The following is a 27,562-nucleotide window of genomic DNA, read 5'->3' on the forward strand; positions in this document are numbered from 1 at the left end:
TAATGGCCTTATTCTGAAACATGACCAGACAACCAAGGATCACCAGTCATTTGAGGAAAGCCTGAAACACAAAGGAGAAAGATCAAGACAAGAAGGAAGAAAAATGACCCCAGAGGAAACAGACAAACTCCGAAACAAAATGAAATGTGTTATTAAGTATTATCAAATAAATTCAAAAAACTACTACATTGAAAGAAAAAAGAATTCTATGAAAAAAGGAACATTCAGAAATAAGAAAGAGCTCTTGGAAATGATCAAAGTAAAAAAATTTATTTATTTTTTTTTTTTTGAGATAGAGCCTAAGCTGTCACCCTGGGTAGAGTGCCATGGCATCACAGCTCACAGCAACCTCCAACTCCAGGGCTTAAGTGATTCTCTTGCCTCAGCCTCCCAAGCAGCTGGGACTACAGGCACCAGTCACAACGCCCGGCTATTTTTTGGTTGTAGTTGTTATTACTGTTTGGCAGGCGCGGGCTGGATTCAAACCCGCCAACTCTAGTGTATGTGGCTGGTGCCTTAGCTGCTTGAGTTACAGGCACCGAGCCAAAGTAACAAAATTTAAAAGAAACAAAATAAAATAATCATATAGGGTAATTTTAAAGAACCCAATTGCTAAAAATTGAGTTCAGGAAGGAAAAAGAATGAGAGTAAATTTTCAGAGAAATATAAGATAGACACCTTCTGGGGCAGTGCCTGTGGCTCAGTGGGTAGGGCGCCGGCCCCATATACCGAGGGTGGCAGGTTGAAACCCAGCCCCGGCCAAACTGCAACAAAAAATAGCCGGGTGTTGTAGCAGGTGCCTGTAGTCCCAGCTACTAGGGAGGCTGAGGTAAGAAAATTGCCTAAGCCCAAGAGCTGGAGGTTGCTGTGAGCTGTGACATCACGGCACTCCACCGAGGGTGACAAAAGTGAGACTCTGTCTCAAAAAAAATAAAAAATAAAAAAGATAGATACCTTCCCTCAGTTGAAGGCTGCAAACCACCAAAATGTCCAACCAGGAAATGAAAACATCTATATCTGATCACAGCAACATGGAAATTTAGAACATAAGAGAAGATCCTCAAAGATCCTCAAAGTATCCAGAAGAAAAACTTCAGAAGCAGTAACATTCAGACTGGTCACTGATTCTCACATCTGAAAAGCAGGATGCTAGAAGATGCAGCCTTCAAAGTTCTGATAGTGAACAAATTCTGTGCCCAACCAAACTCTCACCTGGTACAAGAACAGAAAGTAATTTTCAGACATGTAAGGTCTTCAGACGTTTACCTTCAAACTTTATGCTTTTTGGAAAGAGACTCAAACGTGCTCAACAGCATGGCAGAGTAAACCGGGAAGATGAGATGAACACAGGAAAAGGGGCTCAAACCCAGGACAGCGTGAAGAAGACAAGTCCCAAGATAAGAGCGGTGTTGAAGTCTCAGGCCGATTGTAGGATGTAGAGCTATGGGAAAGGGGGACTCGAGAGAATAGACGGCAGGATGCAGAGCCTGTACAAACCCGAGAATTACACATGGGACTTGACTCCACTGAGAGTGTTTTTGCCATGGGACCCACACAGACAGCACAATGTGTGCTAATGATACTTCCACAGTTCTACTATAATGGAAGTGCTGTTTATTGGTTGTTCTTTATGAAACGCTTTGTGAATTTGTGTGTCATCCTTGCACAGGGGCCATGTTAATCTTCTCTGTATTGTTCTAGGTTTAGTATTTGAGCTGCTGAAGTGAGCAAGCACTATTTATTGTTTTTAAAACTTGTTTTTTTTGAGACAGAGTCTCACTATGTCACCCTCAGTAGAGTACTGTGGTGTCACAGCTCATAGCAACCTCCAACACTTGGGCTTAAGTGATTCTCTTGCCTCAGCCTCCCTAGCAGCTGGAACTACAGGCGTCCACCACAATGCCCGGCTTTTTTTTTTCCAGCTGTGACTCCAGACAGTATCCAGAGAAGAGTTCTTAAAATTTCTTCTCTGGGTTTTATGGAGATTTACTTTACCCTTCTATGTTAGCCTCTTAAAGCACTGTGTCAACCTTAAAATGGCACAGGAAAGGGCACTGGCTATTTTTTTTGGGGGGGTGAGGTTGCAGTTGTCATTATTGTTTAGCAGGCCCCGGCCGGGCTCAAACCTGCCAGCCTCGGTGTATGTGGCTGGCGCCCTACTCACATGCGTCGAGGTTACAGAAGAGAATACAAATGTTATCAACCCAGCCTATTAATAAAGTTAATATTTCTCTCCTGGTTCTATTGCCTGGATTGAAAGGATAAAATTGGGCCAGGTGTGGTAGCTAATGCCTATAATCCCAGCACTTGGGAGGCCAAGGCAGGTGGACTGCCTCAGCTCACAAGTTCAAGACCAGCTTGAGCCAGAGCGAAACCTCATCTCTAAAAATAGCCAGGTGTTGTAGCGGGCACCTGTAGTCCCAGCTACTTGGGAGACTGAGGCAAGAGAATCGCTTGAGCCCAGGAGTTTGAGGTTGCTGTGAGCTATGACGCCACAGCACTCTGCCAAGGGTGACAAAGTGAGACTGTCTCAAAAAAAAAAAAGAAAGAAAGAAAGAAGAACAAAAAGAAAGGATAAAACTAGAAGAGAAACTCCTGTGTCACTGTTGGGATGCCCCACCTGCCCAGCCCTCTACTTGAAGCTCCCAGGTGTAGACCAGGGAAGCCCAGCAAACCTGCCACCCAGTCATTTTCACTCCACTAAGGAAAGCTGATATGCAGCAGCTCTTGGGCCTCTAGCTCCTGCTGATTTCGCACATGAGCTGGGGAACCAGAAAACCCGGAAAGGTGGTGTCATCACAAGCCTGCACCCCATGTCCCAAGAAGCTGGTGGTGTGGGCTATTAACTATCAGCATTACCAGAAGGGAACCACTGGCCACCAGTGCTAGGGAGAGCCACCAGAAAGTAATAATAGTGGCAACAACCAACTGCTACCTTTCAGTGGCCTAGTTGGGTCTACTTCCTCTGAATGATCATCCACTCACTTCTCTGGGAGCCCCCTGTCATCACCATGGTCATGTCCTTTCTCATCAACTGAGGCAGACTAGTAGATATGCTCAAGAAACCTTACCAGGTGGGACCTTCTGCACCACGGCATCCATCCTGCTGCCACCAGCATACAGGAACATCTTACCTGGAGGGGCCAGCAAACCATTCTGGCCACCCATAGACACACCTACCATCCCACTCATCTTGCTTAGAGAATCCCTAGGATGCCACTCCCCTCCAGCCATTCTACACCCACAGCCCATGGGAAAAGACCTGCTGTTGCACATGTGTGTGTTTGTATGAATACTGGTGAAAAAGAATTAAAGTTTCAAATTATTTTAATACTACTGAGCCCTCAGAGGAAAAAGATGAAGACAGATAGGAATGAAGGAACAAACAAACACAAAAGAATAGGATCCACAGTAGTGGGTGCCTCATGCTGCTACTCCATCCAGGGCAACATAGTCCCCAATCCCCCTCAGGATGGTCACCCTAATGGATGTGTGGGGGCTAAACACTGGACATTGGGCTCGGCGCCCAGCCACATACATTTAGGCAGGCGGGTTAAGCCTGGCCTAGGCCTGCTAAACAATGACAACTGCAACCAAAAAATAGCTGGGCGTTGTGGCGCCTGTAGTCCCAGCTACTTGGGAGGCTGAGGCAAGAGAATCGCTTAAGCCCAGGAGTTTGAGGTTGCATTGCTGTGAGCTGTGATGCCACAGCACTCTACCAAGAGTGACGTAGTGAGACTCTGTCTAAAAAAAAAAAAAACACAAAAAACAATGGACACTGTAGGAACATACCCAAAGCACAGAATGTTTTCTGTGGGCCTGTAAAATTTTCTCACATGTTCTAAACATGGGAAGGAAAAAGAAAGCTCATCTCACGCAATCCCACATCCCCATCTCCCAAACAACAGCCCAAATCCCAACACCTTGGCCTTGGATGTTCACCAATTCCAAACACTAAGTAAGATGTGAGTGCTTTCCTAAATAGCTTTGAAAGAAAGGAGGGGAAAAAAGTTTGGGGAAAATAATGTTGGCTTGAAAAGTTGATTACAAAAAATGAGTGAGAAATTTAATACAGACATATTTTCCATGCGACGGGAGTTCCTTCCACAGGTGAACTGGGAGTAGCACCAGGGCAGTGTCTGCCCTCTAGATTTGAAAATAATGAATGCATGTAGAGGGAAGATTTTCAAAACTGGTGAAATGGGTATCAAACTAGTCGCCGTGGTTCTCTTTTACAGGGGCAGGGTTTGATTGCAGGGTTCATACACATTTGCCATTAGGAATCTATGTAACATCTGAATTTCATACTATAAACATTTATGTTACAATCAGTGAAACTACCAGTAGTTTACAAGAAATTAATTTCACCATTGTGAAGTATTTTAGCATCCTTTATTACCTATAGATGTTTCATAAGCTAGAAGTTTAGTGTAGAAATATTTTTTTTTGAGACAGAGTCTCAAGCTGTCGCCCTGGGTAGAGTGCCATAACATCACAGCTCACAGTAACCTCAAACTCTTGGACTTAAGCGATTCTCTTGCTTCAGCCTCCCAAGTAGCTGGGACTATAGATGCTCGCCTCAACACCTGGCTACTTCTTTGTTGAGATGTCATTGTTGTTTAGCTGGCCCCGGGCTGGATTCGAACCCACCACCCTTAGTGTATGTGGCTGGCACTGTAACCACTGTGCTACTGGCACTGAACCAGTGTAGCAATATTTTTAAGTTTAGATTAAAGTTTTACATCATCACTGACTGATTGAAGACATGATACCTCAAGAAGTTAATAAAATCTCCATTAAATTACTGTTTTATTTACTGTGATTAATAGCCTAATCTTAGTAGTGAAACGCTTAGAAATAGTTTATTTCTCAAGTATAAAGGATAAATAATTTCTTTTTTTTTTTAAGATAAGAGTCTCACTCTGTCACCCTGGGTAAAGTGGCCATGGTGTCTTCTTAGCTCACTGTAACCTCAAACTCTTGAGCGCAAGAGATCCTCTTGCCTCAGCCTCCTGAGTAGCTGGAATTATAGGCACCTGCCACAACGCCCGGCTAGGCTTTTTTTTTTTTTTGTTATTTTTTTTAGTAGAGACAGGGTCTCACTCTTGCTCAGGTTGGTCTTGAACTTCTGAGCTCAGACAATGTACCTGCTTTGGCTTTGCATAGTGCTAGGATTATAGGCATAAGCCACTGTGCCCAGCCACTAATTTCTTTTTTAACCAAGAGCATACAATTTCTACATGTGCTTAAAATCAAATATCATGGAATAAATAACCATATCAATTACATATTAAGAAGGCCATATCAATTATATATTAAGAACCAACTCTTTATTCTGGTAAATGAAAGGAAAGAACGAAACACATATCCTCTGTCTCCCATATGAAACATTAAAAAAAACCCCACAAAATTGCACATACCTCTAGCCAAAAGGAGTCCAACAAGGCCAGCGAAACCGATAACACCAAGTCTTGGGAAAAACCCAGGAGGGGCATGTTGGAGATATTCATAGCTGTCTACAAAAGAACCCACCCAGGAAGCAGTCTCATAAATCGCTCATCAAAAAATACACAAGAAAGTCTTATACAGCATATAATTAGTATATATAATATCAAATTCTTTTAAAACCAAGTATTCTTTGGTTTCTTCTAGTGTACTTCTCTTTCAACACATTCTTTCTATGCAATATACAAATTAAATTTATTCACAAAGCAAGTCTCTAATTTTCAAATACTTTTGGTCTGACAACCTACTGACGATAAAAGTAATGTTAGATTACCTTCACATTCCTAAAGGCAGTGCATCTGAATTATCTATTCATGTGGGGAGAAATACAAATATAGGGATCCCTCGCTATCCAAACTCTTGTTATCCAAACACAGAAACAGAGTAGATTTGGATAAGACTTTGGATAGATTTGTTGCTGTCTGAAGCTTTGCTGCTTACTTGATGAAACTCAGGAACCAAATTCATTAGACTCAGAAAAATATGTATCCTTTGCCATCTGAACTCATTATTTAAACTCAAGAATAGAATAAATTTGGATAATAAAAGAAACCTGTAAGTTCATACGTGAAATAGCCACTGTTGATAGATAGAATAAAAATAAATCCAACATATGAACCTATTCACCATGGCTGAACATAGCTTATGACCCCATTCACATGATGCTTCCTCTCCTCTCCTTTCCACTGAACCAGTCCCACCAAATAAGAGCCAGCTTGAGTCCTACCTCCTCAGGAAAGCTTTTCCTAAGCTTATCAGTCCAGACCTCTCTTATTCCTCTAAAGTCTCATGCTATTTATTCTCTGTACCATCACTGAGTACCTATATATATAACCTATACTACCTTGTGTTTAATTATTCAGGTATGTATGTGATGTTGCCCTAAGGAGAATGTAAGCTCCTTAATGTTGAATTGCTTAGATCTCTATGTTATCTTCCCTTTGTGGTGATAGTGGATGTTCATTTAACAGATTTTATTTTATTTTTGGCCGGGGCTGGGTTTGAACCCACCACCTCTGGCATATGGGGCCGGCGCCTTACCCCTTTGAGCCACAGGCGCCGCCCAATTTAACAGATTTTATTAAAAACACTGACAGGAGTGGAAGAATCCTGAATCAATCAACAAATGAATTTCAGTGAGGTCTTGATTTACAAAGCCCTCATGTCTCTTTCTCAATCTCATCTTCAGCACTTCCTATTTGCTTACGGTTCCCCAAATATCCAATATCAAGTCACACCTTTAAGCCTTGATCACACTGCATTCACTGGGCAGAATGTCTGCCACCTGAAGCCCCACTTTTGTGTCTTGGTGTGGTTAACACTGCTCCTTCAAGATTATATTATAAATCCTTCCCTGACTGCTCCCATTTCCCCAATCTCTATTCGGCTAGTCTCCTTCCTCTGCACCTTTAAAAGCGGTCTGTGATTGTCTCTGTATTTGTGCTAGGATTGAATATTTTATTACATACATCTCAGTAGTTGTGACTATTGTCCTAACCTAAATCTTCAATGCCTGCCACAGCAGTGACTTAGCAAATGGATGCTGAACTGAATAAACTGGAAAACTCAGTAATTCTCTCCCCTAGGTAAGGGGGAGATACATAATACATGCCAGTTTTCCTTTTCCTGGGTCCTTTGGAAAATATGGCGATCATTTTAAATACTACTATAGGGCTTATGTTATTTTGCATTAATTACTACTATCTGCCCTTTAATCTGGTTTTTATTTTCCATCCTCTAGTGTGGGTCATTTGAGGCAATTTTCTACTTCCTTTTATTTTTGACTACCAGCACAGTCTTGCTCAATTCTAGACGTGTGCACAGAGCAGTTAACAGAAGGACACCCAGATGGCTTTGGTGAGCCGAGCCCAAGTGGGTAAATCCAAAGAAACGGGAGAGAAGATACGTTTTAAGACTGCACTGAAGCAAAAGCCCAGATTCTGGTAACATGCTTTGGCTGTGACTATTGGAAAACAGACTGATCAGCTTGGCAGACAGTACCACAATTCATAGTGGAATGCTTCTCCTTAACAGCCTTTGCAATACTATGAGGCCAGGAGAAAAAAAGACTCATGTTGCAAATGACGCCTATTGCTATGGATTAATGCGAAACAAAAGGTGACGATGAAGAGACCTCTTCAGTCACACATGTACAGATAAAAGACTACCTCAGGAGTTCTTTAGTTTTCTCCGATAAAAATGAAGATAGTAGAGTGTCTCTCATGGTTGTTATGAGGATTAAGTAATTTAGTATTTTTAAAGCACTTAGAATAGTGCCTGACACATAGTAAGCACTCAATAAGTTTATGAAATTAATAAAATTGAGATGTCAATTAGCATGTCAATAATTAAAGAACCATCAGGCAGTTATTAATATAACTACCTTCAAATGAAAAATTTATTTCTCTGATAGTCTCAGGGGCATCAGCACGTCAACATAATATGATAATCTCAGCAAAGAAATAAACTGTACTCATGTTTATCTTGTTCCATCATGGAAACAAACCCTTGTAAAAATAAGATTTTGATTTGCTGAGATGCCTAATAAGGGGAATAAAATTCGATCGTCTCTATTAATTTAGCAGTTCCTGACTAAGATTAGTCAGAACATAGACTGTGAACCCAGTTTATCAGTGTGTGTATATTTTAAGTGGCCCATGTATGAAAAACAATCAAGGACAATAAAAATCTAAGAACACTACTAATTATGCAGTAAAACCTTTCCCAGGCATACCAGCTCAGTTTCTTCCTGCCTCGATACTTCTATAAATAACATGCATTAGGGGGATGAGGCCTTGGTGTATGTCACACTTTATGGGGGCAAGACATGATTGCAAGAGGGACTTTACCTAGCAATTGCAATCAGTGTAACCTGGCTTATTGTACCCTCAATGAATCCCCAACAATAAAAATAAATAAATAAAATTCTCAAAAAAAATAAATAAATAAATAACATGCATTAATGGCAGCCCAAATAAGCTACTCTGATTCTGAAAATCTATAAAGGAGTTAGTGTGGCACACCTGGAAATAGGTTTTTTTGTTGTGGTTGTTTGTTTTTAAGGCAGTGTATCTGCACTTGGCAATCCTAATGATTTTGAAAAGACTTACCTGGTTGAGGACACTCCTCTGAAATTTGATGAAAACAATAGATCCTCCTTCTAGAAAAATCCACATAGTTCTAAAATTCTGCATACAATTTTAAAGAAATCCATAGATCTCCTGGAGCCCGTCCATGAAACCCCAGATAAAGAGTCCAATGTTAATGAAGTAACTGATTATGGCTAATTAAAAATCAACTTACCTAACCCCAATTGAACCAAACTTTGCATCTTGGGCTTAGTTTGGGAGTATGTTTCCTAAAAATGTAAAAAGAAAATGAATGAGTAGGATCTCCTGATTAGAAAGTAACAGAATAGGGCGGTGCCTGTGGCTCAAAGGGGTAGGGCACTGGTCCCATATGCCAGAGGTGGCGGGTTCAAGCCCAGCCCTGGCCAAAAACTGCAAAAAAAAAAAAAAAAAAAGAGTAAGTAACAGAATAAATATACTTGTCTTTTTTCTTTTTTTTTTTGAGACAGAGTCTCACTATGTTACCCTTGGTAGAGTGCTGTGGCGTCACAGCTCACAGCAACCTCCAACTCTTGGGCTTAAGCGATTCTCTTGCCTCAGCCTTCCAAGTAGCTGGGACTACAGGCGCCCGCTACAATGCCCGGCTACTTCTTTGGTTGTAGTTGTTATTGCTGTTTGGCAGGCCCGGGCTGGATTCGAACCTGTCAGCTCCAGTGTATGAGGCTGGCACCCTAGCCCGCTGAGCTACAGGCACTAAGCCAATATACTTGTCTTTAGTGAATAAATTACCATGTTATTAACACTTTTGGAACAAAGGGATATACTGTCTATCTGGGTTTTATTGTGTTTGTTTTTCCTTTTGTAATTTTCCCTTCACTGCAAACTGCTCAGCAGAATGGCTTACTATTGCCACGGGAAGCAAAGATTCCAAGTATAGAGTTTACAATCCAGCCTTTTCATTCTTCTATTTAAATTTTAAAAACAGGCTAAAAATCAATCCCCTTGATAATTATAGTGGCAAGATTCCCCATGAGATTAAATCTGTTTTCATATTAAGTCTATTTTCTGACTTACCATTAATTACGGCCTATATCTGGAAACTGCCAATGTGAAGCAGGAATAACTAACTTTTTTGCTTTTTTTAGACAGAGCCTCAAGCTGTCCCCCTGGGTAGAGTGCCGTGGCATCACAGCTCACAGCAACCTCCAAGTTCTGGGCTGAAGCGATTCTCCTGCTTCCACCTCCCAAGTAGCTGGGACTACAGGTGCCCGCGACAACACCCGGCTTTTTTTGGTTGCAGCCATCATTGAACTTTTTTGCTTTTTGAGACAGAGTTTCATTCTGTTGCTCCAGGCTACAGTGATGGGGCATCTATTAGCTCACAGCAACTTCAAACTCCTGGGTTTAAGAGATCCTCCTGCCTCAGCCTCCCAAGTAGTTGGGAATACAGGCACCTGCCATGACATCTGATAAAATTTTTCTATTTTTATCAGAGACTGATCTTGCTCTTGTTCTGGCTGGTCTTGAGCTCTTGAGCTCAAGTGATCGCCTGCCTCAGCCTCCCAGAATGCTAGGATTACCGGTGTGAACCACTGCCCGGCCCAGGAATGGCTAGCTTTAATGAGACAAAGGAGTCTATATCTTAGTTTGGAGTGACCTTAATCCTCAAGCAAATGAAATGTCAACATTCTCTTAACAACAACAATAAAAAGGCTTTGCACATGAATATCAGATGATCCTAAAGAAAATGAGGGACCAACTAGAAGGTACCTACTTTCAAGGAATCTACTGTGAAGACAGAAAAAGAGGCCAGGCACAGTGGCTCGTGCCTGTAATCCTAGCACTCTAGGAGGTCAAAGTGGGTGGATTGCTTGAGCTCAGGAGTTCAAGAACAGCCTTTCCAACAGGGAGACCCTGTCTCTACTAAAAATAGAAAAATAGCTGGGGGTTGTGGCAGGTGCCTGTTGTCCCAGCTACTTGGGAAGCTGAGGCAAGAGGATCACTTGAGCCCAGTAGTTTGCAGTTGCTGTGAGCAAGGATGCCATGGCAGTCAACCCCAGGGTGACTGAGACTCTATTTAAAAAAAGAAAAAAAGACAGGAAAAGAGAAACATGGGCATTAAATGGTATCAGAACTAGTTCCCACCTGGAAAAGTACTTGTTTTGTGTAATTCAGTTCAAATCAGAACACGCTATCCTCCTTCTTTTAAATGGCCTCAAATAATAAATGATGAATTTGGGAGAGAACATAAAGAACTGCATGTCACTTCATTAAAATTCATTTTTTTTCTGTGCATAAAAAAGGAAAGAAAATCTATAGATCAATGTCTAGACAGTGACTACCCACTTCTTTTGCTAGCTTAATCTTTTTACTATGAAAAAAATTAAATTAGTTCTGGGCAGCTCCTGTGACTCAGTGAGTGGGGCACTGGCCCCATATACCGAGGGTGGCGGGTTCAAACCCAACCCTGACCAAACTGCAACAACAAAAAAATAGCCGGACATTGTTGTGGGTGCCTGCTGTCCCAGCTACTCAAGAGGCTGAGGCAAGAGAATAGCCTAGCCCAAGAGCTGGAGGTTGCTGTGAGCTGTGACGCTACAGCACTCAACCGAGGGTGACAGAGTGAGACTCTGTCTCTTAACAAAAAAAATTAAATTAGTTCTTTAAGAAAGAGGCTAAAAATTGCTAATCTGAAGAAAGAGTCAAGAATTAGGAATATTTCTATTAAAGAATAGTTATAAAACTATTAAAATTACAAGAAAGCTTTTTTGTTTAGAAGTAGTCCAAATAAACATGTTGATAGCTAATCTATCATCCAGAAAAGTATTTTGCTGTACTAAGTACCATACACAGAAGAAAAAAATAAAAATAGGCCAGACACAGTGGCTGACACTTGTAATCCTAACACTCTAGGAAGCTGGGACAGGTGGATTGCCCGAGCTCAGGAGTTCAAGACCAGAGTGAGCAAGAGCGAGACCCCAACTCTAAAAATAGCCAGGTGTTGTGGCAGGCACCTGCAATCCCAGCTACTTGGGAGGCTGAGGCAAGAAGATAGCTTGAGCCTAACAGTTTGAGCTAAGACAACACAGCACTCTACCAAGGGTGACAAAGTGAGACTCTGTCTCAAAAAAACAACAACAAAAAAGCAACCTTATGATGAAAATATGTCAAATGGTCTATAAAACCAGTGTATGGTGCCCCATGATCGCATTAATGTACACAGCTATAATTTAATAATAAAAAAAAGAAAGAAAAAGCAACCTTAGGTTGAAAGGTAAAGAGACAAAATACTTTTTTTTTTTTGTAGAGACAGAGTCTCACTGTACCGCCCTCGGGTAGAGTGCCGTGGCATCACACGGCTCACAGCAACCTCTAACTCTTGGGCTTACACGATTCTCTTGCCTCAGTCTCCCGAGCAGCTGGGACTACAGGCGCCCGCCACAACGCCCGGTTATTTTTTTGTTGCAGTTTGGCCGGGGCTGGGTTTGAACCTGCCACCCTCAGCATATGGGGCCGGCGCCCTACTCACTGAGCCACAGGCGCTGCCCGAGACAAAATACTTTTATAAAAAAAAAAAAAAAAAAAAAGATAGGCTCAACACCATAGCTCAGTGGCTAGGGCACCTGCCACATACACCAGAGCTGGCAGGTTCAAATCCAGCCCAGGCCTGCCAAACAATGACAACTACAACCAAAAAATAGCCGGGCACTGTGGCGGGCACCTACAGTCCCAGCTACTTAAGAGGCTGAAATAAGAGAATCGCTTAAGCCCGAGAGTTTGAGGTTGCTGTGAGCTGTGACGCCACAGCATTCTACCCAGGGTGACACAGTGAGACTGTCTCCAAAAAAAAAAAAAAAAAAAAGACAGATGGGGCCGTGCATGGTAGCTCATGCCTGTAGCACTCTGGGAGGCCAAGGTTGGTGGATTGCTTGAGTTTGGGAGTTCAAGATCAGCCTAAGCAAGAGCGAGACTCCATCTCTACTAAAAGTAGAAAACTAGCTGGGTGTTGTGGTGGGTGTCTGTAGTCCCAGCTACTAGGGAGGCTGAGGCAAGATCGCTTGAACCCAGGAGTTTGAAGTTGCTATGATGCCACGGCACTCTACCCAGGGCAACAGAGTGAGACTCTGTCTCAAAAAAAGAGAAAGCCTACAAAAGCATTCTGTAGGTTGTAAACCTCAGTTTCAGATGTTAAAAAAAAATCACAGAAATACTTCTTTATTTTTTTGAGATAGAGTCTCACTCTGTCACCTTCTGTAGAGTGCTGTTGCACCATAGCTCACAGCAACCTCAAACTCTTGGGCTCAAGTGATTCTCTCACCTCAGCCTCCTGAGTAGCTGAGACTACAGATGCCCGCCACAATGCCTGGCTATTTTTAGAGATGGTTCTCGCTCTGGTTCAGGCTGATACTGAACTCCTGAGTTCAAGCAATCCACCCGTGTTGGCCTCCCAGAGTGCTAGGATTATAGGTTGAATCACAGCTCCCAGCCACAGAAATATTTTTATTTACATTCAAATTTATTTCATTCACTTTCATTCATAATGACAAATGCCTGATCTAAAACATGGGCAGGGATAGCAGCCAACGTGCATATGAAGTTCTTTGGTCACTGGGGCAATTAGTTCAGTATTCCAGTATGTAATTCTATCCTATTTTACTAGCTATCCTATTATAGCATTCGGAATGCTCTATAACCATTCCTTTTTTTTTTTTTTTGAGATAAAGTCTCACTTTGACACCCTTGGTAGCAACCCCAAACTGTTGGGCTCAAGTGATTCCCTTGCCTCAGCCTCCTGAGCAGCTGGGACTATAGGTGCCCACCACAGTGCCCGGCTATATTTTTAGAGATGGGGTCTTGCTCTAGCTCAGGCCGGTCTGGAACTACTGAGTTCAGGTGATCCACCCACCTTGGCCTCCCAAAGTACTGGAATTACAGGCATGATCCACCATACTCAGCCTCTATAACAATTCCTATTTAAAGTAGTACTGAGTTGTAGACTCTCTGAAGGGAGAAAACATCCCAATTTCGATGTAAATGCTTAAATTAGATCTTTTTCCTTCTATTAGAGTTCAAGCTCCATGTCCTCCCCTGGTAGACAACAATGTTTTTACAACTGCAACCAACAAGGCAGCTCCTAGTCCTCCATTCTCTAGTCGAGGTACTACATGCTGCCCAGTAAGAGGGAAATTCTCTTTGCAGATGTGGCAACAGCTGCCACCAGGAAGCTAGGACATCTCATCATCTCTGCACCCCTTTCTGCAGATGGCATTGATGAACACTTGTAAGTCGGGTACTCTTAACTTGGGGCCCTTAATCATCCTTTTTCCAAAAACATGTAGCTAATATAGACCTTTCAACTATGGACTCTAAATAGAAATGCGTGTCCTCCATTTTCAGAACAGCTATACCTGACACCAACTTGTATATGGCTCGCAGTGATTTCGCAGTTGTGAGATGCTTTCCTCAAGTTGGGTCCGTGGCTCCTCCACATACTTGGATTGACCCTCGGGAACTGAGTAGAGTGAAAGCTGTACACATTAAAAAGTTGAAAAAATTTTAAAAAATCAAAAAGCATATACAGTAATGAGATCACAAAGTAAATAATCAAATTTGTAGGCATAGTATTTCTAATAACTCATGAATTATAGTGATCCTAAGGATTATGTGCAATCTGAACTTTAGATTATCTTTGCACCTTACTTATTTCCTTAATAAGGACAAGGCAAAGAGGACAGGGCTATGAGGTGTCGTACCCACTTCTCACCCACTGAGAGGAAAAAAGCCACTCCCATTTATCCATGTTATATACTGGTATTTGGGACTCCGCCTTAGATTTAGTTTAGAAAAAGAATTCTATTACTCTAAAGGATGGGTGAGGAAGGTAAAGAAAAACAAAACAAGAGTAACTGAAGAGCAAGTTACTTACTTTAAATGATCAGTCTGGTGCTAATCAAAGCAAGACAGCAGGTTTATTTTCTACCCAGAAAAGAAAATTTTCATAGCCCCTACTGTCCACCTTTTTTACTCTCAAAAAATGCTACTGTGCCAAGGTCTGATTAAAAAAAAATAAAGGGCAGGCTTGGCGCCTGTGGCTCAAGCAACAAAGAGGCCAGCCACGTACACCTAAGCTGGCAGGTTCGAATCCAGTTGGGCCTGCCAAACAACAATGACAGCTGCAATCAAAAAATAGCCGGGCATTGTGGCAGGCGCCTGTAGTCCCAGCTATTTGGGAGGCAGAGGCAGGAGAATCGCTTAAGCCCAGGAGTTGGAGGTTGCTGTGAGCTGTGATGCCACAGCACTCTACCCAGAGCGACAGCTTGAGGCTCTGTCTCAAAAAAAATGGCAAAAGATAAACTAATTAACTTTAGGTAAACACCATTCAAGTATCACTGTCTATAAGTAAAGGTAGATCTTCACATCACTTCATTCAAATGCAAGAGAAACCCAAAATCCGAAATAATCAGTAGGAAATACAGACAAGAATATAAACCAGAGGTCCTCAAACTTTTTAAACAGGGGGCCAGTTCACTGTCCCTCAGACCGTTGGAGGGCCAGACTATAGTTTAAAAAAAAAAACTATGAACAAATTCCTATGCACACTGCACATATCTTATTTTGAAGTAAAAAATCAAAATGGAAACAAATACAATCACACCGCCTCATGTAGCCCACGGGCCGTAGTTTGAGGACCCCTGATATAAACAATGTAGAGATTTCATTATTTCTTTAGTATTTATTAAGTATGTGCTTAGGAACCTCTACTGCAGTCAAGGAACAGAAAGAATCCCGAGCTCTAATTTCTTAGAGAAGGAAAAATGTGAGTATTTTCTTGGCTTGAGAAGAATCAAGATAAGCCAAGAATCAGGCAAACCACTTAGAAAAGTGAGCTCTGTTGAATCTACTGGGATGTAACAGATTCCCCAGTAAAAATCTATAAAATATTCCTTAATTATGACCTTTGCCAAGTACTATTGAAGTTTACCTGTTGAGAAGCTATATTTTAGGCTCTGCGCCTGTAGCTCAGCAGCTAGGGCACTGGGGCTGGCGGGTTTGAACCCGGCACGGGGCCTGCGGAACAATAATGACAACTGCAACAACAAATAGCTGGGCACTGTGGTGGGTGCTTGTGGTCCCAGCTACTTGGGAGGCTGAGACAACAGAATCACTTAAGCCCAAAAGTTTGAGGGTGCTGTGAGCTGTGACACCAAGACCCTCAACCTAGGGTGACATAGTAAGAGTCTGTCTCCAAAAAAAAAAAAAAAAAAAAGCTATAGTGGGAAATTACTAATTTACCACAAAGAAAATAAACTATAAGGAAATATATATATTGCCTTTTTTTTTTTTTAATAGAGACAGAGTCTCACTGTACCACCCTCGGGTAGAGTACTGTGGCGTCACACGGCTCACAGAAACCTCTAGCTCTTGGGCTTAGGCGATTCTCCTGCCTCAGCCTCCCGAGCAGCTGGGACTACAGGCACCTGCCACAACGCCCGGCTATTTTTTTGTTGCAGTTTGGCCAGGGCTGGGTTTGAACCCGCCACCCTCAGCATATGGGGCCGGCACCCTACTCACTGAGCCACAGGCGCTGCCCTATATTGCCTTAAGTATTTTAACAGTTTTATCTTCCTGATAGACTTCATAAAACCCTCCTACAGTAAGTAAATCAGATGTTCAAAATACATCACAGGTTGCATGTACTGTATGTGGAGCAGTACACAGTGAAACAGAGGCAGAGCGGCTCCGTGAGCTCCTCTCCACTTTCCCATAGAGAAACCCTGACTGGCAGTTGAGGGCGAGCCACACACACGCCCTCACGCCCGGCGAGCCCGTGAGGTCACTATCATATGACAAAGGCTTTGCTGCAGTTCATCTTCCTCCCTGTGTACTTTCCATTTGCCTTCCTGGCTATCCGCTTAAGTCGAGTCGGATGAGTGACGCCTTTCACTTTTTCCTTCTGCAATGTCTCTATCCTGGGTCTATTAAAGACTCTGTAGACTAGTTCCGGAGCCTTACGCAGGCCCAGATGTTTCTGAAAGCCAGGCTGGCTTTGCTCTCAATGTTCTCGCTGTCGAGACTTAGCCGCCTTCCGAAAAGCCACAGCCATGTCGGTTCACTCCTGGAAGAGCTCAAATAGACAATGCCAGTTCTGCACAGCCCTCTGCCCTTGATTTAAAATTTTTAAAGTCTCACTTTGTTGCCCTCGGTAGAATGCTGTGGTGTCGATGATGACAGAATTAGAAGATGGCGGCCGAGTAACAGCTTCCCTGCAACGGGGCACAGTGAGTCTGGGGAGATCAGACTCCAGGCATCGCTGGCTGGTGGGATCTGCCTATAATCATCCCTTTCAGGATACAGGGAGCCAGTAAGGGACTTCTGGACCCCAAGAGGAGGACAAAAACAGTGGAAAACTGGCAAGTGGTTGCGTGTGTTCCATCGACCTAATCCCGAGGCAGCCATAAGTACAAGCAACAGTGAGACTGCAAACCGGAAAGGCATTACCTGTGAACGGTTTTGGTGTTTTTGGACTTGGCACTCAGTTGAACTGCCTTGGGGAGAACTTGAACAGGAGTGTGGAGAACTTTGGGCACTGTCTAGGGCCCCAGATTGAGCTGCTGAGCCAGACGGAGCTAATAGTGTTAGGCTGTGGGCTGCAGGGAGCCACTATGAGAAAACTGCCCCGGCAAGCTCCACCCTCAGGGTCGTAGAGCAAGGATCAGGTGGGAGCTAGTAACCTAGTGACTGAGCAGCCTAAAGGCGGGGACTGAGCTGCCTTACAGCCTTAACCCTCAGGGGCAGAGTGAGACCGGTTTTGGCACACTGGAGCCACGGGCTGTTGCCCTGGGTAGAGTGCCGTGGTGTCACAGCTCATAGCAACCTCAAACTCCTGGGCTTGGCACTGCCCGGACCTCCATAAGAACTGTGCCGACCCCTGACCTGCGACCCGTGCCCATTGGGCCTCCGCATGCCCTGACCAGGAACTGTGGGAGCCATGCAACCCTGCGTCCTCCCTCCTATACCGTCCCTGCCTCCACACCGGCCCGCTCGTCTGGCCAAGGAGTCTGGTAGCCGCAGGCCCTCTGGAGCCCTCCCTGCCCCTGCGCAGAGCCCTTCTCCTGGCCAGAGACTGCTAGAGCCTTGGGCTCTCTGTGCCAAAGTCACCGGGCACCAGGCACTCCCAGAACCGTGCATACCACCTCCCACCCTGTTGCTGGAGCAGTGTGTGTCATACTCCGGAGCTGCTTCCACAACCAGAACTCCCTGGCTGGAGCAACCCCAGAAGAACTACACAGGGTCCCTCCCTACGAAGATCCAGCAACAATAGAGTGATCCCACTGGAGTTTAATCTTGGAGAGATACCTCCCCAACTATGAGGACGGCCAGAGGCAATGGTGAAAAACAATCATGAGGCAAAATCAACAGAAAAACTCTGGCAATATGAATAATCAGAGTAGATCAACTCCCCCAAGGATCAATGGGGCAGACACAGCACAAGATCCCATGCACAAACAAATAGCTGAGATGTCAGAAATTGAATTCAGAATCTGGATAGCAAATAAGATCAAATTAGAATTCCAAGCAGTAACCCAAAAGATATCTCAAGAATTCAACGAATTCAAAGACCAAATGACTAAAGATTTTGACACATTGAGACAAGAAGTTGCAGCCCTCAAAGATCTCAGAAACACAGAATCCCTCAGTAACAGAATGGAGCAAGCAGAAGAAAGGATTTCTGACATTGAAGACAAAGCTTTCAAACACTCCCAAACCCTCAAAGAGGAAGAGAAATGGAGGGCAAAAACAGATCACCCTCTCAGAGAGCTCTGGGATAATTTGAAGAAAACCAATATTCGTCTTATAGGGATCCCCGAAAGTGACGAAGTGGCTTCACAAGGCACAGAGTCTCTTCTCCATGAGATTATGAAGGAGAACTTTCCAGACATGCCAAGAGATTCTGAAATTCAGATAGCAGACAGTTTCAGAACTCCAGCACGACTCAACCCAAATAAGACATCCCCCAGACACATCATAATCAATTTCACTAAAGTTAATATGAAGGAGAAAATTCTGAAAGCAGCCAGATGAAAGAAAACCATCACATACAAGGGCAAGAATATTAGAATAACTGCAGGTTTCTCTGCTGAAAACTTTCAAGCTAGAAAAAGATGGTCATCGACTTTTAATCTCCTAAAACAAAATAACTTTCAACCCAGGATCCTGTAACCAGCTAAACTGAGTTTCATTTATGACGGAGAAATTAAATGCTTCAATGACATTCACATATTGAAGAAATTTGCCATAACTAAACCAGCTGTCCAGGATATTCTCAGACCTATCCTCCATAAAGATCAGTGTAATCCACCACAAAAGTAAACCCACTCAGAAAATTTTGATCAAATTTCAACTTCCACAGTCGCAAAAGGATTAAAAATGTCCACCAGACCCTTGAAAGGCTTATCACTATTCTCAACTAATGTGAATGGTTTAAATTGTCCTCTAAAGAGGCACAGGTTGGCCGACTGGATACAAAAATTCAAGCCAGATATCTGCTGCATACAAGAATCTCATCTTACATTAAAAGACAAATACAGACTCAAGGTGAAGGGATGGTCATCTATACTCCAGGCAAATGGAAAGCAGAAAAACGCAGGCGTTACAATCCTATTCACAGATGCAATAGGCTTTAAACCAACCAAAATAAGGAAGGATAAGGATGGACACTTCATATTTGTTAAAGGTAATACTCAATATGATGAGATATCAATTATTAATATTTATGCACCCAACCAGAATGCACCTCAATTTGTAAGAGAAACTCTAACAGACATGAACAACTTGATTTCCTCCAGTTCCATAGTAGTTGGAGATTTTAACACCCCTTTAGCAGTGCTGGACAGATCCTCCAAAAAGAAGCTAAGCAAAGAAATTTTAGATTTAAACTTAACCATTCAACATCTGGACTTAACAGACATCTACAAAACATTTCATTCCAACAAAACTGAATACACATTCTTCTCATCAGCCCACGGAACATACTCCAAAATCGACCACATCCTAGGCCAGAAATCTAACCTCAGCATATTTTAAAAAATAGAAATTATTCCTTGCATCTTCTCAGACCATCATGGAATAAAAGTTGAACTCAATAACAACAGGAACCTGTATACCCATACAAAAATATAGAAGCTAAACAACCTTTTGCTGAAGGATAGATGGGTTACAGACGAGATCAAGAAGGAAATCAACAAATTTTTGGAACAAAACAATAATGAAAACACGAATTACCAGAACCTCTGGGATACTGCAAAGGCAGTCCTAAGAGGGAAATTTATAGCACTGCAAGCCTTCCTCAAGAAAACGGAAAGAGAGGAAGTTAATAACTTAATGGGACATCTCAAGCAACTGGAGAAGGAAGAACACTCCAACCCCAAACCCAGCAGAAGAAAAGAAATAACCAAAATCAGAGCAGAATGAAATGAAATTGAAAACAAAAGAATTATACAACAGATCAATAAATCCAAAAGTTGGTTTTTTGAAAAGATCAAAAAATAGATAAACTTTTGGCCAACCTAACCAGGAAAAAAAGAGTAAAACCTCTAATTTCATCAATCACAAATGGTAACGATGAAATAACAACAGACCGCTCAGAAATTCAAAAAATCCTTAATGGATACTACAAGAAACTCTACTCTCAGAAATATGAAAATCTGAAAGAAATTGACCAATACCTGGAAGTACGTCACCTACCAAGACTTAGCCAGAATGAAGTGGAAATGTTGAACAGGCCTATATCAAGTTCTGAAATAGCATCAACAAAATCTCCCTAAAAAGAAAAGTCCAGGACCAGATGGCTTTACGTCAGAATTCTACCAAACCTTTAAAGAAAAACTAGTACCTATATTACTAAACCTCTTCCAAAATATAGAAAAAGAAGGAATATTACCCAACACATTCTATGATGCAAACATCACCTTGATCCCCAAACCAGGGAAAGACCCAACAAGAAAAGAAAATTATAGACCAATATCACTAATGAATATTGATGCTAAAATACTCAATAAGATCCTAACAAACAGAATCCAACAACACATGAAAAAAATTATACACCACGACCAACTGAGATTTTTCCTAGGGTCTCAAGGCTGGTTCAATATACATAAATCTATAAATGTAATTCAGCACATAAACAAACTAAAAAATAAGGACCATATGATTCTTTCAATTGATGCAGAAAAAGCTTTTGATAATATCCAGCATCCCTTCATGATCAGAACACTTAAGAAAATTGGTATAGAAGGGACCTTTCTTAAACTAACAGAGGCCATCTACAGCAAACCCACAGCCAATATCATATTGAATGGAGTTAAACTGAAATCATTTCCACTTAGATCAGGAACCAGGCAAGGTTGCCCATTGTCTCCATTGCTCTTTAACATTGTAATGGAAGTTTTAGCCATTGCAATTAGGGAAGAAAAGGCAATCAAGGGTATCCACATAGGGTCAGAAGAGATCAAACTTTCACTCTTTGCAGATGATATGATCGTATATCTGGAAAACACTAGGAATTCTACTACAAAACTTTTAGAAGTGATCAATGATCAATCAAGAATACAGCAATGTCTCAGGCTACAAAATCAACACCCATAAATCTGTAGCCTTTCTATATACCAATAATAACCAAGCCGAAAAAACAGTCAAGGACTCTATTCCTTTCACAATTGTGCCAAAGAAGATGAAATATTTGGGAGTATACCTAACAAAGGACATGAAAGATCTCTACAAAAAGAACTATGAAAAAAAAGAACTATGAAACTTTATGAAAAGAAATAGCTGAAGATGCTAACAAATGGAAAAACATACCATGCTCATGGCTAGGAAGAATCAACATTGTTAAAATGTCTATACTACCCAAAGCAATATATAATTTTAATACAATTCCTATTAAAGCTCCATTGTCATATTTTAAAGATCTTGAAAAAATAATACTTCGTTTTATATGGAATCAGAAAAAAACCTCGAATAGCCAAGACATTACTCAGCAATAAAACACAGCAAGAGGAATCACACTACCAGACTTGAGACTGTACTATAAATCGATAGTGATCAAAACAGCATGGTACTGGCACAAAAACAGAGAAGTAGATGTCTGGAACAGAATAGAGAACCAAGAGATGAATCCAGCTACTTACTGTTATTTGATCTTTGACAAGCCAATTAAAAACATTCAGTGGGGAAAAGATTCCCTATTTAACAAACGGTGCTGGGTGAACTGGCTGGCAACCTGTAGAAGATTGAAACTGGACTCACACCTTTCACCATTAACTAAGACTCTCACAGGATAAAAGTTTTAAACTTAAGACATGAAACTATAAAAATACTTGGAGAAAGTGCAAGGAAAACTCTTGAAGGAATCGGCCTGGGTGAATATTTTATGAGGAGGACTCCCCAGGCAATTGAAGCAGTATCAAAAATACACTATTGGGACCTGATCAAACTAAAAAGCTTCTGCACAGCCAAGAACACAGTAAGTAAAGCAGGCAGACAGCCCTCAGAATGGGAGGAAATATTTGCAGGTTATACTTCTGATAAAGGTCTAATAACCAGAATCCACAGAGAACTCAAATGTATTAGCAAGAAAAGAACACGTGATCCTATCTCAGGGTGGGCAAGGGACTTGAAGAGAAACTTCTCTAAAGAAGACAGACGCATGATCTACAAACACATGAAAAAAAGCTCATCATCCTTAATCATCAGAGAAATGCAAATCAAAACTCCTTTGAGATATCACCTAACCACAGTAAGAGTAGCCCACACAACAAAATCCTAAAACCAGAGATGTTGGCGTGGATGTGGAGAAAAGGGCACACTTCTACACTGCTGGTGGGAATGCACACTAATACGTTCCTTCTGGAAGGATGTTTGGAGAATACTTAGAGACCTAAAAATAGACCTGCCATTTGATCCTACAATTCCTTTATTAGGTTTATAGCCAGAAGACCAAAAATCACAATATAACAAAGACATCTGTACCAGAATGTTTATTGCAGCCCAATTCATAATTGCTAAGTCATGGAAGAAGCCCAAGTGCCCATCGACCCACGAATGGACTAGCAAATTGTGGTACATGTATACCATGGAATATTATGCAGCCTTAAAGAAAGATGGAGACTTTACCTCTTTCATGTTTACATGGATGGAGCTGAAACATATTCTTCTTAGGAAAGTATCTCAGGAATGGAAGAAAAAGTATACAATGTACTCAGCCCTACTATGAAGCTAAATTATAGCTTTCACATGAAGGCTATAACCCAACTATAGCACCAGACTATGAGGAAAGGGCCAAGGAAGGGGAAGGGAGGGGGGAGGTTAGGGTGGAGGGGGGTAATGGGTAGGGCCACACCTACGGTGCATCTTAGAATGGGTACAGGTGAAACTTACTAAAGGCAGAATACAAATGTCTACATACAATAACTAAGAAAATGCCATGAAGGCTACGTTGAACAGTTTGATGAGAATATTTCAGATTGTATATAAAACCAGCACCAGCCCTTGATTGCACTAATGTACACAGCTATGATTTAACAATAAAAAAAAAATACATCACAACATGAATAGCATGTTACCTCATTAACCTTCATTGTATTTGTGAGGGTTGAGTCCTTTTTCGGTGCTGCATAGACTTTGAAGGTGAGCAGGCTCAGGCTGGCCGGCCCCACGGACCTCTGAAGTACCTGAAACACAGTTATAATCTTAAACCTTCTTTCCATGCTACAGACTGAATGAGCAGAATGTCAGCACAGACATAACCTCAGCCACTCCTGCCCAGAAAGGCTCATTGTGCCTTTTGAGAAATAAATAAGTTCCTTGAGTTCTGAAGAAGTCAGAATCTTAAAAAAAAAAAAAAATGTTCTCTCATACTTAAAATTTCAAGTCAACTTTATCTTAATTTCCAAAAGATAATAGTTCCTAAGTTTTTCTACCTGGCCTTTCAAATAAACTGAAAGACATATAGATAAATAGATATATCCATCTACAGCTATAGATCTATCTTTGGAACACATCCAAAACCAACTTACCATCTTTCCCTCAGACCTGCCCCTTTTTCTTACTTCCCCTCTCATGAATGGTGCCATCACCCAACCAGAAAATCCTATCATAAACTTCGAGTCCCTTCAAAACTACTCTTATTGATTTTCATGAATACAATATAGTACATTGTTAACTGCAGTCACCAGGTTGTACAACAAATCTCTTGATCTTATTCCTCTAGTCTGGCTGAAATTTTGTGTTCTTTGACCAACATCTCTCCAACTCCCCAACCCCCAGCCCCTTGTAGCTACCATTCTACTCTTTGCTTCTGTGAGTTAAACTTTTTTTTTTTTTGAGACAGAGTCTCACTATGTCACCCCGGGTAGAGTGCCATGGCATCACAGCAACCTCAAACTCTTGAGCTTAAGCAATTCTCTTGCCTCAGCCTCCCAAGTAGTCCCAGCCAGCCACAACACCCAGCTATTTTTGTTGTTGTTGTTGTCATTGTTTTTAGCAGGCCCGGGCCAGGTTTGAACCCGCTAGCCCCAGTGAATGTGGCTGGCGCCCTAACCACTGAGCTATGGGCGCTGAGCCACTTTCCTGGATTGTATTAACAGTATCCTAACTGGTCACGGGGCTCTCTAATGACTCAAACCACCACACTAAGAATGATCTTTCTAAATTGCAAACCTGATTACATATTCTAGCCTATTTAGTATCTTTGTTATTGATTAATGTTATCTAGGACTTTTATGTGAACCAAACAAGGCCCATTATCACTTAGCCACAACTACCTTCTCTAACCTCATCTTTCAATCTGCCCCTCCCACGAAACTTGAACTCGCTATATTTCTCCCATGCTGTTTCACAGGTTCATGGCTTCACACATGCTGATTCCTATCTAAAATGTCCTGTATTTGCTTTGTCTTTCTGTAGAACTGCCTAACAGCAAGAATTCCTGCTTTTATTTTATTGTTTTTATTTGTCCATTTGTTTACATCTATCAAGTTCTCCCTTTAGAAGCCCTTTCAGGATGAGGCTGTGTCTAGCACATAAGAAATGCTCAATAACTGGCTCAGTTATAACATAGCTTAATGAGTAGGGTGCCAGCCACATACACCGAGGCTGGCGGGTTCAATCCCGGCCTGGGCCTGCTAAACAACAATGACAACTGCAACCAAAAATAGCCAGGCATTGTGGCTGGTGTCTGTAGTCCCAGCTACTCAGAAGGCTGAGGCAAGAGAATTGCTTGAGCCCAAGAGTTTGAGGTTGCTGTGAGCTGTGATGCCAAAACACTCTACGGAGGGCGGCATAGTGACTCTGTCTCGAAAAAAAACAAACAAAGAAAGAAATGCTCAATAACTGTTTACTGCCTGCTCCGATAAGATAAAGGAAATGGATGGAAGAGAGGTGAAAAACAAATAGGTAGATGATCTTGTTCTATTTAGGCATGATTTAGCATCATGGAAATCATATTACTGAGATTTGCTATGCTTGTAATATAAGAAATTAGGCCATTCTGCAATATTCACAAAACACACGATGTTAGATAAAATATAAACAAAAACATCTGTTGAAATGTATGCCTGGAGTCACACAAAAAAGGAAATTCCTATATTTGAGAAGCAAATAAACAGTTGAAAGCCATAAAAAAGAGTAGTTATTACTTTAACCGGCTTAAAAATAATTGACACATCCTGAAACTTCAAAGGTCTTAATTTCAAGGCAATATTGCTACAGATTTCTTTTATTTCCAAGGTAAAGGTTAGCCAGCTACTGCTGACATTTGTCAATGTAGTTTGTGCCTATCACAGTTATTAGACAGGACCAAGCAGCACCATAATTACCTAAAAAAGATCAACATCCCTCCCAGAAAACTGCTGCAACCTTCATAGGAGTCTGATTTTTTATATTCACAGTTTAGGTTAATAAAACCATATCTCTTCCTTCCTCTTCCCTCACCACCAGCTCTTTTTATTTTTTTTAAGTGGCTGAGGGTTCAAGGAACATTACCAGCTCTTTTAAAGAGGCCAAGCCATCTAAGGTTTGAGCCATGCAAGAATAGGCTGCTGATGTCTGGAGGCACTAACTCATTGCTCTCTATTTTCTGTGTCTGCCCGGGACCAAGACCACGACAATGCTGCTAAAACTAGTGACTTTCTACTGAAGCACGCTGGCCCCATCTCAGGACTTTGTTTCCAATTTTCCTCTCTTATCTGCTCCAGTTGGCACCCTGCCCACTCCCCATGCTCTCATCTCTCCTCCAACCTCTAAGCAGTTTGGTTTCATAGTGTCCCCTTTATTCTTGTTTTATATACCGGCATCCTTGGGGTATTGGAACCAGGACCCCTGGGGACACCAAAATCCAGGGATGCTCAAGTCCCTTATATAAGATGGCATAGTATTTGCATACAATCTACACACATCCTCTGTGTGTTTTAAATCATCCCTAGATTATTAATAATACCTAATACAATGGCCCCACACCACTTCATTTACATGGATTCATTGTAGTACCAGGCACACAGCAATTTAAAGTTTTATTTTGAGGAACTTTGTGGAATTTTTTTCCTGAATATTTCCGATCCTCAGTTAGATGTAGAACCTGTGGATATAGAAGCAGACTGTATTGTCTTAGGTTGACCTTTTAAATTCTCAATTCCTGCTTTCGATCATTAATCCTACCTACTTTTCACAGATTTTTTATTCCATGGCCTTTTTATGTCTGTTTCTAATTTTATGTTCTTAATGACTATTCCCACTCACTTTCATCTTTGATTTTAAATCTCAACTTGTTTACTTTTATTTTATTGGATTATTAATTTCTACTTAATTTTTCCCTCTTATCTTACTAATTTTTCCACCTATAATAATTATTTTGAGCCTTCCCCCCTTTATTGCCTAAGCTGTTTTCTTCCTCTTTGCCTCCTATTAGTTCTCCTCCTCAAGCCCACCCTGAATCCCATCCCACAGAAAGAACTTCAGTCACAGGGTGGTAGCGCTGGAGAAAGGTGGCTCCTGCAGTGGCCTTTTCAGCTTCTGGCAGGCTCTCAACTTGGGAGACCTACAAATGAACACTCCCCAGGGCAACAATTCTTTCTCTGCAGAGAGTGCATGATTTAGTTCAGGGTTTCTCAACCTCAGCACTATGGATATTTAGTATTCAGGCCAGGGCCTTCTTTCTTTCTTCTTTCTTTTCCCTTTCCTTCCTTTTTTTTTTTTTTTTAGACAGAGTCTCATGCTGTCACCCTGGGTAGAGAGTGCTGTAGCATCATAGCTCACAGCAACCTTAGACTTCTGGGTTCAAGTGAACCTCCTGCCTCAGACTCCCAAGAGATCACAGGTGCCCGCCACAATGCCCAGCTAATTTTTACATTTTTTAGTAGAGATGGGGTCTCACTCTTGCTCAGGCTGGTCTTAAACTTCTGAGCTCAAAGGATCCTGCTGCCTCAGCCTCCCAGAGCACTAGGATTATAGGAGTGAGTCCTTGTGCCTGGCCTTGCTCCTCCTTTGTTGTGGGGCGGTCCTGTACATTGTAGGAGGTTTAGCAACATCCCTAGCCTCTACTCAGTAGATGCCAGTAGCACCCCAGTCAAGGGGGTCAAAAATGTCTGAAGACACTACCAAATGTCTCCTAGGGAGCAACCTCTCCCATTGAGAATCATTGTTTTACTTAAATATTAGTATTATTTTGTGCCATCTCTCACCATCCAGACTTAAAGAAAATCACTGGGCAACAGAGTGAGTGAGACTCTGTCTCAAAAAATGAACAGAATAGTCACTTGTCTGTGGGGGTGAAGTGAGGGCAGGAGGAATGGACTCACTGTGAAGAGGCACAAGGGAGCTCACTGGAGTGAAAGAAACAATCTATATCTTGATTGTTGGTTATACAAAATGTATGCATGTGTCAAAACTCAAACTATACATCTAAGATTGTACAACTTAAAATCTATGTATTTCAC

At 41.8% G+C, this 27,562-nt stretch overlaps 1 protein-coding gene and 2 non-coding genes across 7 annotated transcripts in view; all 3 read right to left on the reverse strand.

The window, feature by feature from the left end:
- Positions 1 to 27,562, reverse strand: part of APOO (apolipoprotein O) — a 69,421-nt gene that overhangs the window by 21,399 nt on the left and 20,460 nt on the right. For all 5 annotated transcript variants that reach the window (XR_008377685.1, XR_008377684.1, XM_053580739.1 and 2 more), the window contains 4 exons: positions 23,195 to 23,302; positions 13,982 to 14,101; positions 8,809 to 8,863; positions 5,421 to 5,516 (listed from right to left, as the gene is read on the reverse strand). Coding sequence is in view for 3 of the 5 variants with exons in the window: in XM_053580739.1 (XP_053436714.1) it covers positions 5,421 to 5,516; positions 8,809 to 8,863; positions 13,982 to 14,101; positions 23,195 to 23,302 (379 nt within the window). In the remaining 2 variants the exon portion in view is untranslated. The remainder of the gene's footprint in view (positions 1 to 5,420; positions 5,517 to 8,808; positions 8,864 to 13,981; positions 14,102 to 23,194; positions 23,303 to 27,562) is intronic.
- Positions 1,625 to 1,735, reverse strand: LOC128578761 (U6 spliceosomal RNA). Its single transcript, XR_008377892.1, has one exon. It is a non-coding gene; the product is annotated as a U6 spliceosomal RNA (small nuclear RNA).
- LOC128578863 (small nucleolar RNA SNORA26) lies at positions 1,921 to 2,043 on the reverse strand. The gene has a single exon (XR_008377962.1). It is a non-coding gene; the product is annotated as a small nucleolar RNA SNORA26 (small nucleolar RNA).

Source organism: Nycticebus coucang, chromosome X, assembly GCF_027406575.1.
Source record: "Nycticebus coucang isolate mNycCou1 chromosome X, mNycCou1.pri, whole genome shotgun sequence".
Taxonomy (NCBI): Eukaryota; Metazoa; Chordata; class Mammalia; order Primates; family Lorisidae; genus Nycticebus; species Nycticebus coucang.